General features: G+C 42.5%; 1 protein-coding gene across 1 annotated transcript in view; it reads right to left on the bottom strand.

Moving 5' to 3' along the window:
• FER1L6 (fer-1 like family member 6) overlaps positions 1 to 16,378 on the bottom strand; it is a 682,981-nt gene that overhangs the window by 384,312 nt on the left and 282,291 nt on the right. Inside the window, exon 3 of the mRNA XM_069220715.1 lies at positions 340 to 472. Within this exon, the coding sequence (XP_069076816.1) occupies positions 340 to 472 (133 nt within the window). The remainder of the gene's footprint in view (positions 1 to 339; positions 473 to 16,378) is intronic.

Below are 16,378 nucleotides of genomic sequence, written 5' to 3'. Positions count from 1 at the left end.
GCATGGTTTCATGGCCAAGGAATTTATGGAATTTTATAGAATTTTAGAGATGTTTTATCTTTAAACATGTTGTATTATGAGATGATTGTTATGGTTTTTATTAACTAAACAATAAAGATTATTATTATTATTAGTTTGTTTTCAGGGTAATGGTACTGCAGTTGGGGGTAGTGAGTATATTGGCCTGGTCTGGTGGACTTTGTTTTTGATTGGCACCCACAAATCTATGTAACAATCACCACTTGTGAATCTGACTCAAAATGCAAAAATCAAATAGGCTGCAATGACAGTGACATGTGAAGTGGGTCATACATTCCTAGTCACTTATAATGGCATTACCTTTTCCTTGAAGATGCACTATAAATCCATCCACTGGAAGATGAAATGTCACCAAAAAGACTCTCTGTACTTGCACTGGTACCTTCTTGTCCACTGGAACCTTCATGGATGCTATCTATGTCATCATGTTCACCTGAAATATAGTGTTAACATGAGCCACAACTATACCAACGTCATGGATTACCCAAAATGACTCACATCACAAATACTACAACATTACACATGTTCATGCAATATATAGATTGTTTGTAGACAGACAAGAAGAAAGATGGTTAAGCATTGAGGTAGGGACCAAGTAGCCGGTAAAAAGAGAAATAGGCATTTTGATAGGCGAAAGCAACACAAAATTTAAATGAATGTATGCAGATACGCAGAGAAAATACAGGTTGGAATCCAGCCTCAGGCTGTCTGATGAGCAGGCAGGTAGACAGACAGATAGACAGACTAGCCCCAGAGAGACCAAAATTCAGGCATTAAGGGCCAGATGAACAAAGCCATTCTGAGGTCACAATCCCTGCAATTTGGAAAATCACTGTTTTTTACAGCAGAATTTATTTTTTTCTATGTGTTAGGAATATTTTGTGATTCTGTAAAAAAAGGTATAAAAGGCATGTTGCCTCCTAATTGTGAAGCAAAATGCTCTGCATCAATGATTGACAATGTCAATGGCAGTTGCAAACCATTAAAAAGTAACCAGTTCCCATATTGGAATTGTGTTGGGCAAGTTTGGGGACAGCAGTGGTCCAGGGGACCCAAACAGAAACCCTTTGTTTTCTTTTTCAGCCTCACCGGTTCCTATATGTAACACAGGCTGTTCAAAAAAGGTTGCTGTTTGGGAATGCAAACAAAGGGATGGTGGTCTGCTGTACCATCCAAGCCACTGTGTTTGTAATCAATGTCAGAGGGCTGAAAATAGCGATCTTCCTATTTAATATATAGCAGGCAAATCATTCTGCAACCTCCAGCAACTGAACACTTTGTGATGTAACCTAGTTGCACACAGAGTGCATCAATAAATTAAAGCCTGGTAAGAAAGAGACCGCATGTGATTTCCAACCACTTTTTGTAATCAGTATTTTCATATGGGGGGCCTTGGATCTTATTGACCTAGAAAGTGGCCTGGAAGGTTGATGCTGGGGAACAGGATTTGATATTCCAGAAAAGATCCAGAATGATTCTGTTTGGGGCTTCCTATGCACATGGCCTTTGAAGGTGAACTGAAAGGTAGAATCCCGATTTTCTGGCCCATGACTAAGCAATTACTAAAAACCAAAATAAGGGTATTTCTGAGATCTACTTGGAACAGCATGGCTGGGTGATCTCAATAGAGGAGTATGACAAATATTTTGATAGGGATTAGTTTCAAGCAGATGGTGGGCATACTACTTTGTATTAGTTAGAGTCATGTTTTCAATCAATGGATAACATTGAACATTGGCACTTTGAAACCGAGTTCTGTGCTGTCAAGGTACTCATGAAAAGAGATGCCCTAATCAGCATACAGAACACCAAGAGTTCAATGCATACGTTTAAAAGCTCTGGAGATAAGATAAAGTCTAGCAGAAGCAGCATGCCAGTTTGAAAGACAGTGAAGGAGTTTAGAACACTGATGTCAGTTCCCATCTACAGTAGTAAGATGTTGACGAGAGCCTGGCAATCAATGCTATCAAATGCTGCTGGTAGGTCAAGGAGAACGAGCAGTGATGAGTCTCTTCTGGAAATGTTTTAGGGTATCATTGATGACCTGCATACTAGTTGTTTCAATGCTGCATCAAGGAGGATGTGCTGTTAGCACTGAAAAAAGCAATGCTGGTCAATATGAGTTTTAAGTTGTATCATCACAGATCATTTCCAGTCTTTACTTATATATTTCAGGTTGGTTATTGGTCAGTAATTTGATAACTCCTCTTGGTCTAGTTGGGGTTTTATATTTATGAGAGTTGGAATTTATGTAATTTTCAACATGGTGTACAATATTGTCACTGAAACTGAAGAAGTGATGATTTTGGAAGGCTACATAATAGAGAAATGGATAGCATTATGGCAGGTTTCTAGGTAAGTCTGAAGTAAGCATAGTGACTTTGTATTTGCATGTGGTATATGCTGATTTCAAAATAATGAGGTTGTCTATGGCTTTCACCAATGTGTTTTAAATCTGCGGATTTCTGTTTTGCTAGTACTGGACACTACCATATACGATGAAGATTTGGCTAGTATGTTTTTCTAATAAGAGGGTCATGAAGGTCAGCATGCCGGCATAGAGATTCATGGCACATCAAAAAATATATATCTCTGTTTTGTATTGGCTTAGGTAAGCAACTTCTAACCTGTGAAAACCTCAAGTTTTTGCTTTTGGACCTCTGGGTTTTGGAGCTCTGTTGTGGGTCTGTTTCCCAAATGGAGTCTCTTCCATTGTAATCATCTGTTCAAAATAATTTGAGCTGTCAGTGGCTACCTCTTTAAATAAGGTAAGCTTTTGGTGCAGCGGAGTTCAAGGGGCATGATAAGTGTGTGAGATCAATGTTTATTTCATGTGTGCACAAGTGTACATGCTGGGAGAGGGACTGCTTGTCAGACTCAGCTAGCTGAGAGTCCATAAAGGAATGCTAATTTCATTTTGGCTGAAGTGTAAAATTTGTAGTGTTTCATCCATTTTACTCTTGTCATAAAGTGTGCCAAAAATGTAAGTCTTTATTAGCAAGAGGTGAGAAAGTCATTGTAAGAAATGGGGTCTTTGGTTGGAAGTCAGGTTACCCCCTGTCCAAGCAAGGACCCTCACTCTAGTCAGGGTAAAAGAGGATCGCCCTCAGCTAACCCCTGCTTACCCCCTTAGTAGCTTGGCACGAGCAGTAGGCTTAACTTCAGAGTGCTAGGTGTTAAGTAATTGTACCAACACACACAGTACCTTAATGAAAACACTACAAAATGACACAACACAGGTTTAGAAAAATAGGAAATATTTATCTAAACAAAACAAGATCAAAATGACAAAAATCCACAATAAACAAGTCAAGTTATCAATTAAAAAGCAAAAAGAGTCTTCATGTAGTTTTAAACACACACTAACGCTGTTAGCATGAAATGTACCTTGGGTGCATGCATCAAACATAACCCTGCATGGGCGAGTGTGCATCAAAAAGCGCTTGCGATGCATTGATTCCACTCACGAGCGAGACCTTGAGTCGTTTCTCCTTTTGTCAGTTCTGGACGTGTCGTTTCTTCTCCACAGGAGAGCGATACGTTGATCCCGTCAGCACTCTCGGGTCTGGGCAGGCCTTGTGTTGTTTTTACACACCCAGAGGTACTTGCGTCAGAAATCCAGCCGCACGATGATCCGAAAACCATGCAGCGCAGGTTGCGATCTCCCAGCCTCCATCAGAGATGCTACGTGACGTTTCTCCAGCTCCGTGTGTCGATTCTTCGGTTGCTTTGCAGGCGAGCGTTGATTTTTTAGCCACAGATCCGAGTTGCGTCGATCTTTTCCCCGCACGGCGTTCTGTGCGTGGATTTCTTCCTCTTAGGCTGCCAGCTTCTCCTTTCAGGGTCCCAGGAACTGGATGGGCACCACTTGGCAGAGTAGGAGTCTCTCCAGAGACTCCAGGTTCTGGCAGAGAGAGGTCTTTGCTGTCCCTGAGACTTCCAACAACAGGAGGCAAGCTCTAAATCAAGCCCTTGGAGATCTTCACAAGATGGAAGGCACACAAAGTCCAGTCTTTGCCCTCTTACTCTGGCAGAAGCAGCAACTGCAGAATAGCTCCACAAAGCACAGTCACAGGCAGGACAGCTCTTCTTCCTCAGCTCTTCAGCTCCTCTCCAGGCAGAGGTTCCTCTTGTTTCCAGAAGTGTTCTAAAGCCTGTGGTTTTGGGTGCCCTTCTTATACCCAATTTCTCCTTTGAAGTAGTCCTACTTCAAAGCAAAGTCTCTCTTGAATGTGAACTCCTACCTTGCCAAGGCCAGGCCCCAGACACTCACCAGGGGGTTGGAAACTGCACTGTGTGAGGGCAGGCACAGCCCTTTCAGGTGTGAGTGACCACTCCTCCCCTCCCTCCTAGCACAGATGGCTCATCAGGAAATGCAGACTACACCCCAGCTCCCTTTGTGTCACTGTCTAGTGTGAGGTGCAACCAGCCCAACTGTCAAACTGACCCAGACAGGGAATCCACAAACAGGCAGAGTCACAGAAATGGTATAAGCAAGAAAATGCTCACTTTCTAAAAGTGGCATTTTCAAACACACAATCTTAAAATCAACTTTACTAAAAGATGTATTTTTAAATTGTGAGCTCAGAGACCCCAAACTCTAAATGTCCACCCGCTCCCAAAGGGAATCTACACATTAATCAGATTTAAAGGTAGCCCCCATGTTAACCTATAAGAGGGACAGGCCTTGCAATAGTGAAAAACGAATTTAGCAATATTTCACTGTTAGGACATATAAAACACATTACTATATGTCCTACCTTAACCATACACTGCACTCTGGCCTTGGCGCCACCTAGGGCCTACCTTAGGGGTGTCTGACATGTAAGAAAAGGGAAGGTTTAGGACTGACAGGTTTGTACACTTGCCAAGCCGAATTTACAGTTAAAACTGCACACACAGACACTGCAATGGCAGGTCTGAGACATGATTACAGAGCTACTTATGTGGGTGGCACAACCAGTGCTGCAGGCCCACTAGTAGCATTTGATTCACAGGCCCTGTGCACCTCAAGTGCACTGTATTAGGAACCTACTAATAAATCAAATATGCCAGTCATGGATAAGCCAATTACATACACATTTTGTAAAGGAGCACTTGCACTTTAGCACTGGTTAGCAGTGGTAAAGTGCCCAGAGTAACAAAAACAGCAAAATCAGAGTCCAGCACACATCAACAACCTGGGAAGCAGAGGCAAAAAGTTAAGGGAGACCACACCAAGGATGAAAAGTCTAACAGTCATTTGCATGTGTCTTCACATCAACCCACAGCTCTTGAACTCATATTAGATTTCCTCTATATGAGTTTGATAATGCACATATCAAATTGGGCATATTACTAGCCTAGCCCTAGTAGCCTGCTGGTAGTTCATGTTAACCTGGAAGGTTAGGCCCATCTTATTAAATTAGCCTTCTCATAGAAAAGAAAAGGGGTGAGGTAAAGTCACCATATTGTGATTAGCAGCACCTCCTAGGAAAGGGTTGTAAGGAATGTTCAGCAAATTAGGTTCCTTGCTGGAACACTTGAAATGCTTTCAGAATGTTATCATTTATACCAGGGCAGGTAAATGGGTGGTCTTGATGCAAGATGCTGCTCTGAAGAATTAATTAAGTAAACTCCATAAATGCATCATATTTTCCCTGTCATTGCTTTGAGGAGAAGTAACTGCAACATAAAGAACTTGCAGGATGTTCCCACATTGGGCACGTAGAGGACAGGCAAGTTCTGGGTCCTATCACCACATGGTGTTTCTTTCAAGCTTGGAGGGACTGGAGTGATTACAGCTTGGCTTAGAGGGAGGAATATGTCCCACTTTTCCTTCAAGTCACAAACTTGGTACTTTGCAGATTACTGTGCATGGAGGTTTGGATAGTCAGTGAGTTGATCCCTGGAAATGCCACTTAGATGTGATGTGGCATCACTGGATTTGGTAGGGATTCCCACCTTCTAGATCTTTTCAACTCAATTTTAAAGCCTTGCACAGGGAAGAGCAGTTCTGAAACAGCACAAAATAAGAAGCACATACCCGCAAGGTGGATGAACCTCAGTCTGGAGTCTGGACAACCCACTCTAGAATTGCTCTTCTGGGACTTTTGTTGGACTCTGTCTCCAGAGCTCGTAACACTCCCCCTCCTCGTCAGAGCCAGTGGAGGGTTACTTTGGTTGGGACCAAAAAGGTAGGGGCACCCAGTTGGGCCTCTTTGTACTTGTCCAGTTTATGGGGAAGCTTAGGAGTGTAGACTACATGCTCTTGCTGGACAGACAGGTACCCTGCAAGTGTCTCAAGGCCGGCTTGTGGGCATTTGGGGAGTACAGGCAGGGAGAGTGGTTTGGCTTGAGGACCACAGGGTTCTGCTGCCAGGAAGAGCCCAGGCCAGGAGACTACCACAGCTGATCCCGGATCTTAGAGAAAGCAGTTGCTGCAAAAAATGAAACAACAGGGCCAGGGTTCGAAATAAAGCAAGAAATAGCCACAGAAATTGTGTGGGATGTACAGGATCACCCACAGTGGCTGGTGCGGACCACAAGGAGCAAAAAATCAAAAAACCCATCTAAATTGGGCTAATGGGGATGAGAGATCTTTAGCAGAAGGAAACTCTCATTGGAAGTATTTCAGAGCTTGTGGTGGGTGCCCTAAAGCTCACATGCACTCAGCTGGGATTAAGAAATTCCAAATGGGATTTACAAATCATCCCTGGGGAGCCGTTGTATATTCTCAAGGGGAAAGCAGGAGCACCACTGCAATGTGCTTCAATTAATCTCTATTGGAAGTGTGGGAACCACTGACAAAACCACCGCCCTGTTCGAAGAGCACTCAGGCCAGAAGGCATTGATTCAGTGAGGAGTGGAGGTTCCCAAGGAACAGCTAAGGCCACTGCAATCATTTCCCTCTCTCTCAAAACCTAGTACGGGAAGGTGAGATAGTGGGAGGAAGCAACTTCCCTGGCCAACTGACCATTGAAAGTGCAGGCAGCAGGGAGAGCAGCGGGGCCACCACATTGTCTTAGCAGTAAACAGAACAGGCTCCCCAAGGAGAGCAGGAGCACCCTGCAGAAGTCAGTTTCTAGCTGAGGTAGACTTGTCAAACACTTTACTAAAATAAAAGAAAAAGATGATGACTGTGCAGCACCATCCTGAAGCATTGCTTTGGACAAAAAGAAGCACCACATAATACGCTCACGGGCCAGGCAAACAATTGCACAACGTTTAGGTGGTGGTGATGCCCCAGAAGGAAGGGGCATCACCAAGTGTTAGAAAGCACTCGGGCACCCAGAAGAAGTGGTTGGGTCTTTGATTAGCTCATTGGAACAGGGAAGTAATCTTAACCTATTTGAACTAGGGCAAAGCAATAGTGACCCAGGGAGTATTTGAGGCTGCATTCAGTTGCTTCTAGGGCTGAAATGTTTTGGTGTGCTCAGGAAAATAAGGGACTTATTATGTTTGCGAGGACATTGGACTTAATAGAAATGAGTCTTTCCATGGAAATAATCTGTTCATTGTTGAGACTATGGCAAGCTAATAAGTCTGACCTTTCAATATTGAAAGACCGCATCTATTCATTTAGTAATTGTAATTTGAATAGTAATTGCATTTATATGTTACAATGACAACAGTACTTACATATGTATGCACTCTGAAATGCCTTTTTTCTCATTGTTGAATGCATTGTGGACACCCATTGAAAAATCCATTATGCATGACTTGTTTTTCATAATTACAAATAACATGATCTGCTATAGACATATGCAGAGATGTTGTGGTTTCGATGATTAGTATCTGCTGCCCACAAATTGTTAAAGGTGACTCAGATGTATGGGGTCTAGTCTACATTAGGGGGGTAGTTGACTACTGTGAGCCCCCTTTTATTGTGCACCCTATACAACCTGCAAGGTCCTTACGCAGGTGCTCCAAATAGTTTTCCATCTGTCATTTTCAGCATATTTATATTTTGTGCATTGTACTTAGTTTTGCAAGTATTAAGGTAGTTTTCCTTGTCAAATGCACTGGGCCTGATTTAGTGTTTAGCGGATGAGTTACTCCATTACAAATGTGACAAATGTCCTGTCTGCCTTTTTCGAATTGCCATAGGATGTGATGCTTCTTACAAGTTATCCCTTTGGAGGATTTGGAGCATCTGGCTGTAATTTATGTTACCACTAGTTAGAATGTAGGTTGGTTTGCATTGGGCATAACAAAGACAATTTCTTTATTTTTCACGATTCTAAGGTGCTGTTTTTCTATCATTAGTTGGTGTGATTTCTAGATGATATTGTAAAGGATTCTGTTCTACTTACCCCTTCTGGTCACTACTGATCATATATAAACATATTACTAGGTGTGCATTATTGCTTTTAGCTCCATAGATGCTTTTCATGTCAACAACACTGTTCCATCTTTCAGAAGTGATCAGCAGTAGACAACAAGCGAGGCCTTAGTACCACAGCTAAATGTGTTTTGTTCCAGGGAGTCTGAGAAAGTAGGACCATGCAAGAAAAGTAACCAACAATTTATAAGAAAGTTGAAAACAGCTTGTCCCTTCTTATGATCTTTTCCAACTCAAAATGGGTTTTAGTATACCCCCACACAAGTCTTCTTCAACAACCTCACTATTGACTGCTTCAACTGAGGGGGAGTATCAAAATCCCCACAAATAAAGGGTAGCTTGTCATCATTGGTTGAGAGGTTTTCTCCAGCAAGGTTCACATACTGCTCTGGATTAATCGAAAGGTGTTAAACCTCTGGTGACCATCCAGGAGAAATTAATCGATATGTTGAGAATGCCAATGCTACCAGTTTCTCTGCTAACTTCAGTTATTCTCAAAAGCAGGATTTTAGAGCCAAAATTACCGACATGTAATTGTGATATACAATTCAGTGTGCAGGAAACCCAAATTGTAAGCCCATCCACCGGTCTCCCTTTTTTGATTGATTAGCTGTTCACAATGCTCAATAAAGCCATCTTGAACACGTTTTGACAATGCCCATTTTTCTGCAAAAAACACAGATCACATACTTCTCAAAATACTTTGCCACTCTCCATCTTCTGGTCAACTAATCAAGCAAACAATGCTCCATAATACTGATACATCCCTTTGGAAAAACACCCCTTCCTTGCAACTCTCGCACCCCACAAAATTGTTGCTATACTGTTGAATAAAAATTACTATTTTGTTCCACCCATCTTTGTCCCTGGATTTTCCTTTACTGACCAGAGCTGATTCTAACAATGCACTGGGATTCGAGTATTGTTTGGATCCAATCGAAATGCACTTTATACATCAAGTTTAAGGTGGGGAATCCTCCCTACGAGGTGGTATTTGGTAAGATGTTGAAGGTTTCAAGAAGGACGAGAATACTGTGCACCATTGGTAGGAAAAAGACAATTATGCACCTTCTGCTATTTTGCACAAAAACTTGCTTTAATGTCATATCAATCAATATGGTATTTGGAGCATATGGCATATGACATTTTAACAATTAATTTTATATTGTAAGGCTATTCCCGATGACAATAAATACATACACATTATATTGGATAAATATAATTTCAAGAAGAGGTTACTAGTTTTTTGGGGGCATGTGAACCTTGCAAGTGGGAGCAGGTAGCGCAGAGATTCACATGGTGGCTAACCTGAAACCCTTGCACAATTGCACGCCTCATGCAAGAGATGCAGTACCAACAATTTTCCACATTTCACAGGTATATTCAGGATCTTTTAGCTTAAATATATTTGGCCTACTTGAGGACTGAGACAAACTATTTAAGCAGAAAGGTACCCCATTCTATGTCAAATTTTGGAACTGACAAATAGTGAAGCAATTCCCTTACCATTTTTTTTTAAAAGGGAGAACTTTAGGAATTTTTATCAAGTAGGGAAAGAAATAAGTTTAAAGTGCTGAAAACATTGATCACCTCTTCCATGGAATCATGTCCGTGCTGAGTGGGTGTTCTTTCATTATTGGTCACTGAATTTAGAATTATATGAGTTCACCGTTCTCTAGCTGGGCCGAGATCTGAAAGGCATTTGTACTGATTAAATCTTCTTCACTTCTACATTACTATTGAAGTTGTGCTTGTAAACGTGGCTATTACGATAGGATTGCAGAGAAGGAAGAATAAATATGCCAAACTGAGGCTACAAGGTGATTCAGGGACAGTATGAGAAATCTTTAGAGCTAGCGTTTTCTGGCTTCACTTGAAACCGTTTTCTTGACTAAATCTACTTTTCTGCCTTGTTTATTGGTCACTCTGTAGTGGTGCACACTCTACCTAGTGAATGTTCAACTCTTTCTTCATTACCAGAATTTGCCAGGAACAAGACAACTACAGTTGTAGGAAAGCTGCCATAATCACACTGGGGAATCATCTTCTAGTAAGTAGCACAGTAGTTCTGCAGGTGCAAGAATATAGATCATTATTCTCTCTCGAATGATGTGTTTTTGATAGAACAGATTGAGGCAATGCAAATACATCAAAAGAAGTTGAACCATAGTGTGACATGGAAGCCAGATTGAAGCAGCAGGTATTACTGCTGTTGGAGCAACTTACACTTAAGCATCACTTGTGAGATACTGAAGGGGACCGTCTGATTAAAGTCAGACAGGGCTCTGTCTGTGCACTTGCAGCATCATCAGGGCAAAGATACAGAGTTAGAAGGTATGCTATAGAATCAGTGGTGCTGGAGACATTGATTGTATGCATCAACCAGAGGTTCCAGGATGTAGTCCTACCTACTGTGCTGCCCATTTAACAATATGGTTTGTTCATCCTTCTGGTAACATTTGTAGACAATACATTTTTACTGTCATTCTCATTATTTCCAGATTTTGAGATTATCCTCTTTTGATCTCACACCTTTTTCAAAACCAGCTGCAATATTTACAAAGCCATCACACCAGCAACCCTGCTTATCTTGTAGAGATGTTCACCATCTCACCTGCACACTCACAGCCAGGACACTATCAGACAGCAGAGTAGAAAATAGAAGAATTAAAAAATAAGACAGCAGGCCTGTTCTAACTTTGCACCCAGAATCTGGAACATCACTGTGTCCATCAAGACCGCCTCAACATCTGCTCCAATTGAGGAAAGAGTTGAAGATTATCGTATTTAAAGAACACTGCATCACAGTGCATTATCCACCCACAACAATTTCCTCTCCTATTTCTCATTCACCTTATGCTTTTCTGTGACTATGTGCAGCTCTCCACTGCCTGTTAGCTAGGTTCACATCATAGAAATACCATATACGTACATACATTATGTGGTATTTGACAGAATAAGAATGTTCAATCTTTAGGTTTGTGTTGTACAGTTAATACGTTTGTAGGTTGAGGTTCAGGGTTATTTAATTACAATTCTAAATGCAGAATGCTATGTACCCTGAACTCCTTTTGATATCTGCTTTGATATCTGTCATGTTTCTATTAGGAAGAGTAGATCCAAATGTTGTTGTATAGGATGTCCGAGATTTCCATGGTGTGTTTTCTGAAAGAGCAGGTGTTGAGGATCATGCATTATAGTTTGACCTGGGGTGTGTGTTTGTAGGTAGGTGTGACAAGGTGTCTTATTCACGGGTGGGTGAGTTAGGTATGGCAGGAGAAGTGTTGCAGGTGAAGTGGCATTTGCTGCAAGTGAAAGCTCCCATTCTATGGCATGGTGTGGCGTGCCAACAGTGCATGGATGTGCACCTTGGGTTCAGACTACAGACCGGAGGAACTCTGGGAAGTATCGAAGGAGGGTGGGCGGACCAGAGGTTGTGGTGCTGGGTCCAGGCGTAGATGGGTGCAGATGGGCTCACCTTTGGCATGCCATTGGTGTTCCAGCGGTCTCCCCACTGAGCATGTGCGCCGCACATCCACGCTACAGTTGCCATTAAGTAGGTCCTAGGAGAAGGGCGGAGCGCAGGGACGGGGCTTTTTGTGAGCACGGGAAGGGGCGGTGGTGGAAGAAAAAACAGGTAAGGAGTGGGGGAGGGTGGGGGCGTGCAGGAGGCAGGAAACAGAGCACAGAGGGAGGAAGAAACAGCAACGGATGGGTAAACAAGAGCAAAAAAGCACAAAAAGGCAAAAAAGCAACAGAAGGGTGAGAGACAGAGCAAAAAGGCAAAAAAGCAACAGAAGAGTGAGAAAGAGCAAAAAAAAGCAAAAAGGCAACAGAAGGGTGAGAAAGAAAGACACAATAAAGGCAAAAGACAGGAGAGCAAGGGCCAGAGAATGCCAACGAATGGCATGAAAAAGGGTGAGAGAAAGAGCAAGAGGCGGCACAGGAGAGAGAGCATCAACAGAAGTCTCAAGGCACTGGAGCTAAGTCTCTGAGGGCCTCAACTAGTCAGAGGTCTGGTCTAAGGTAGGCCAGGGCCTAAGCACCTCCCTATTATAATAGTGATGAGTTGTACAATGTGAATTCTCGGATAAATACAATAGGAAAACGTTTTCATTCTTATCTCTCCGATGAAACAATATGAAGGGGTCTGACAGGGAAAACCCTGTGAGAAATATTATAGGAGAAGGGTTTACATTATTTAATACTGAGACCACCTTAAACAAATCTCTGTTTAAGGGGATGCTAGAAAGGTCTGCTTTAATTTTTATTGTGCATATTTGCAATTGTATGTTTAAAATTTAGTTGCAAGTAAATGTACGTACTTTTTCTTTTAAAAGGCAGTAGCACTGGCTCACAGTGAACAGCTTACCTGTTAAAGTGGTTTCCTTGCATAGTTCTGAGGGTCAAGAGCAGCTGCTAGAAAGTGCTGAGGAGACATTCCTGTGAGGCCAGGGACAGAGGGCCAGGCCAGAGGGTATGTGTCTATGAGAACTAATAGGGTCTTCAGTGAAGGGGCTGAGACTCAGTTAACTGGTGTAACCAATATCCACTTTAGACCAAATAGTAAGGTGGCCACCAGTACACCAGAGGCACAATACACCAGAGGCAAAAGACCCCTGGTGCCATAATTAAAGACATATATCTTATGGCTACTCGTGAATTCTTGAACTATTTTTCATGTTTCCTCATGAACTGCAATGGAGGTACATTGGTATTTTCTTCTGTCTGTGCACCTCTGTCTGGACATGCTACTGTGCACCTCTCCTACTACCCCTGCTGGGGTTTAGCAAGCTCCAACAGCTGCTGCACTTGTGGCAGCTGAATAAACAGAAATAATGTATCATGTGAGCATGGGCCCTAGGCACACGTTCACTTTGTTTGTGTGCATACCAGGGAGCTGGATTGGCTTCGGTTTGGTGCACTGAGACCAGCATCAGTCAAGGAGTGCAGCAGCTAGAAGCTGCATTGGAGCTGTTCATGTGAGGCCAGAAGAGTCCTTGAGCAGAGGGCGAATCTCTGCATACATTAAGCAGTCTGAGGTAAGGATTTATGACTCCATTCACTGATGTAACTACTGCACGTGATGCCAGTAAACACAAAAGTTGTACACATGATCTGGGGTCAATAATCCACGCGGGTATGTTGGTGGGTGGGATGGCCTCTCTGTGTTCACTGGACAAGAGTTTTATTTATTCATCGAAATTTTGTTAGGTTTATGTTTCAAACTGACAAACAAGAAGAAAGACCCAATCCACACTGTGAGATCTCAACAAATTGCACTGTAATCCTCAAACAGTTCAAAAAAGGAAATTCTCCCTCCACCCACCACCACACGTCCAGCGAACATACTTGCGCAGGTGAAACACACTTCATTAATCTTACAGCTGTTAATCCTCATACACAAGTTAGATGGCAAGTTACAGGTTGTGTAAACCTTCTCCTCAGAGGACCAGGCATTGAGATCTCAGGGATTTAGGAGATCCAAGCAAAATCCCTTTGTCTCCCAAGTTGTCCAGTACCGGTTGCCACTTGCTCTTGAATTTGTGAACCATCCCGAGTAGTGACAATATCAGCTTCTCCATAGCTAGCAATAGCATGTTCATTCTAAGTCACCAGTCTCCTTTGGTTATGTGAGCAAGTTCTGACGGTCCGATACCAAAGATAATCACTGTGGGTTCAGCTTCAAGGGGTACCCAACTACCCCCGAATATGACCAAGGACCTCCTTTCAAAATATTGTTAACTTGAGGCCGGACCAGCGGATATGTATTGTGTTACCCTCTTGCCCGCATCCCCTCCATCACGTAGCCTCTGCCATATGATACATCAGATTCAAACGAGGTGGTGTTATGTGCTAATGCATTACTGTCTTGTAAATCAGTTCCCTATTTTGGTCACTGTTAATCAATGTGGGGATGTCAGTCCAGAGTTTTAACCAGTAGGTGAGGGTTACGGGGATCCCCAGGGACTGAACTCATCATATGACCAGTCTGTATTTAGTTCTACTACTGACAGTATGCCATATATATTACAGATTACCCCTTCACTTTGCTAAGAGTCCAGTGACTGCCAGTTTATTCAAGGGGAAAAGACCCCAGTGCCTCAGTTGAATGTAATGCAATCAATCTTTTTTGTGTACTTGCTACTCAAGCTTGCACTGGGTAACCTCCACCCCCCTGGAAAAGGCCACTTAACATTCTGCAACCTGAATCCGCCCATTTTGCAAAAGCATTACCCTCTTTTAGGTGGGCGAACAGTGGTATAAAGGGGGAGTGGAATGTGGTCAAACGTGGGCTCTTTGTAGAAGTGTCCCAGATGTCCATGGTCGGCTTGAATATATCTGAACAGTAGCATACCTGGCTGGGGTCTTGCATGTTTGGGGAGCTAGCTGATTGGCAATGGAGCTCTGCCCAGCACTGCCGCATCCATGTGGATCCAGTGTTGTTTGGTCTCAATGACTGACCACTCAAATAGGATCCTAAGCTGGGCCGTCTGGTAAATTTTTTTAATACTGTGCTCTTAGGGGTCCTTCAGCACTTTCCTGGACACTCCTGCCCACTTTCCAGCCTAAATGAATTAGTCAATAGCCTATTACAAATTGTGTATATCTTTCTCAGATGACTGGCAGGGTCGGCCTGAAATATATAAGGTAGCCTATATATGTTTTGTTTATTCACACCCACTCTACCCCATCAGGATACATTAAGATCGCTCTACTTGGATAGATCTGTTTGACTAGTAGACAGGGGAAATTCTCAGTGTATAATTGTTTGTATTGTGGGATGATATATTTATCCAAATATTTCAACTTTTTGCTGGACACCCATCAGAAAGAAGTCATGGCCAAAAGTGTTCATTTGATTCCATCTTCCAAACCTATTACGAGCATCTCAGTGTTGTCATAGTTGGCCTTAAATCCCAATACTCTATTGTAGGTTTTCAGGATTCCTGCTATTTAAGGGATGGACCTAAGTGGGTCCGTCACCTTTAGCAATATGTTGCCTGCAAAGAGATTGATTTTTTGTTGCTACACTCCCTACCCCCCACACCACCACTACCACCAAATAGATATTCCCTCAACCTCTTCCTGTCAGTGCATAATCACTGCCAGCGGTTCCACCACATGGGTTTTTGAATGCATCTGAAACCAAATACCATATGGGAATGTCCATAGACATCTGATTTACTGCCTGCACTTTCAATAAGGCCAGCAAGCACCTTTAATTAAGAGTAGCCTGGGAAGGATCTTAGTACAATACTGTGTTTTGGTCTTGGTAAATGAGTTAGTCTCCTTTCTTGGTTTCCTCCATTATTCTGTCTTTTACCTGTGAGGAGCCTAGTTTAGCGATACAGTCTCTTGGCCTTGCCCTTGATTCTGATCTAGAGGTTCCCACTCTGTGAGCATGGAGATCAGTAGGTCAAGCGCTCAGTTTTATTTGAGGACATATCTTAAGAGGTTTCTACAGAACTGGACAATGTTCTGTTCCTTCTCACTTTCTAAAAAATTGTGGATTCGTATGTCACAGCTTGACCTTTCCTCCAGATTGGTGTATTTCTTTCATAGTTTTCAAACTTTGTCCTCCAACTTAGTGCCAGAGTCCTGTAGCTTTTCCATCTCCTGACTCATGATGATTATGTCGTGTTCGTTAGTGGCCAGTCGCTCCCCCCAGGGATTGGAGTTCTTTTGTCTCTTTGGAGAGCCCTGCTGCTAGATCAGATTTCAGGGCATGCATCTGAGTAGTGATAACACGTCTGAACCTTGTTAATTTAGCTTACAAGGAGACACGTTTTAGGCCAATGAACCTTTTGACCACGTTTGGAGACTTCCCAGGACGAGATATCCATTTAGCATTTCAATCAGCAAGACAATAATCTTATCAATATTCACAATAACTAATCAATCGAGCAAATCAATAACATGTAATAAGATTCAAACCCACCTTGACCTTGCGATCATGAACAACCACACAAATCTAGTTAGAGTTAAGATATTTATTCCCTATTAGTTACAATC

This window comes from Pleurodeles waltl, chromosome 2_2, assembly GCF_031143425.1.
Source record: "Pleurodeles waltl isolate 20211129_DDA chromosome 2_2, aPleWal1.hap1.20221129, whole genome shotgun sequence".
NCBI classification, from domain to species: Eukaryota; Metazoa; Chordata; class Amphibia; order Caudata; family Salamandridae; genus Pleurodeles; species Pleurodeles waltl.
Note: the sequence above shows the minus strand (reverse complement) of the source record. Positions and strands in the feature narration are given on the sequence as shown.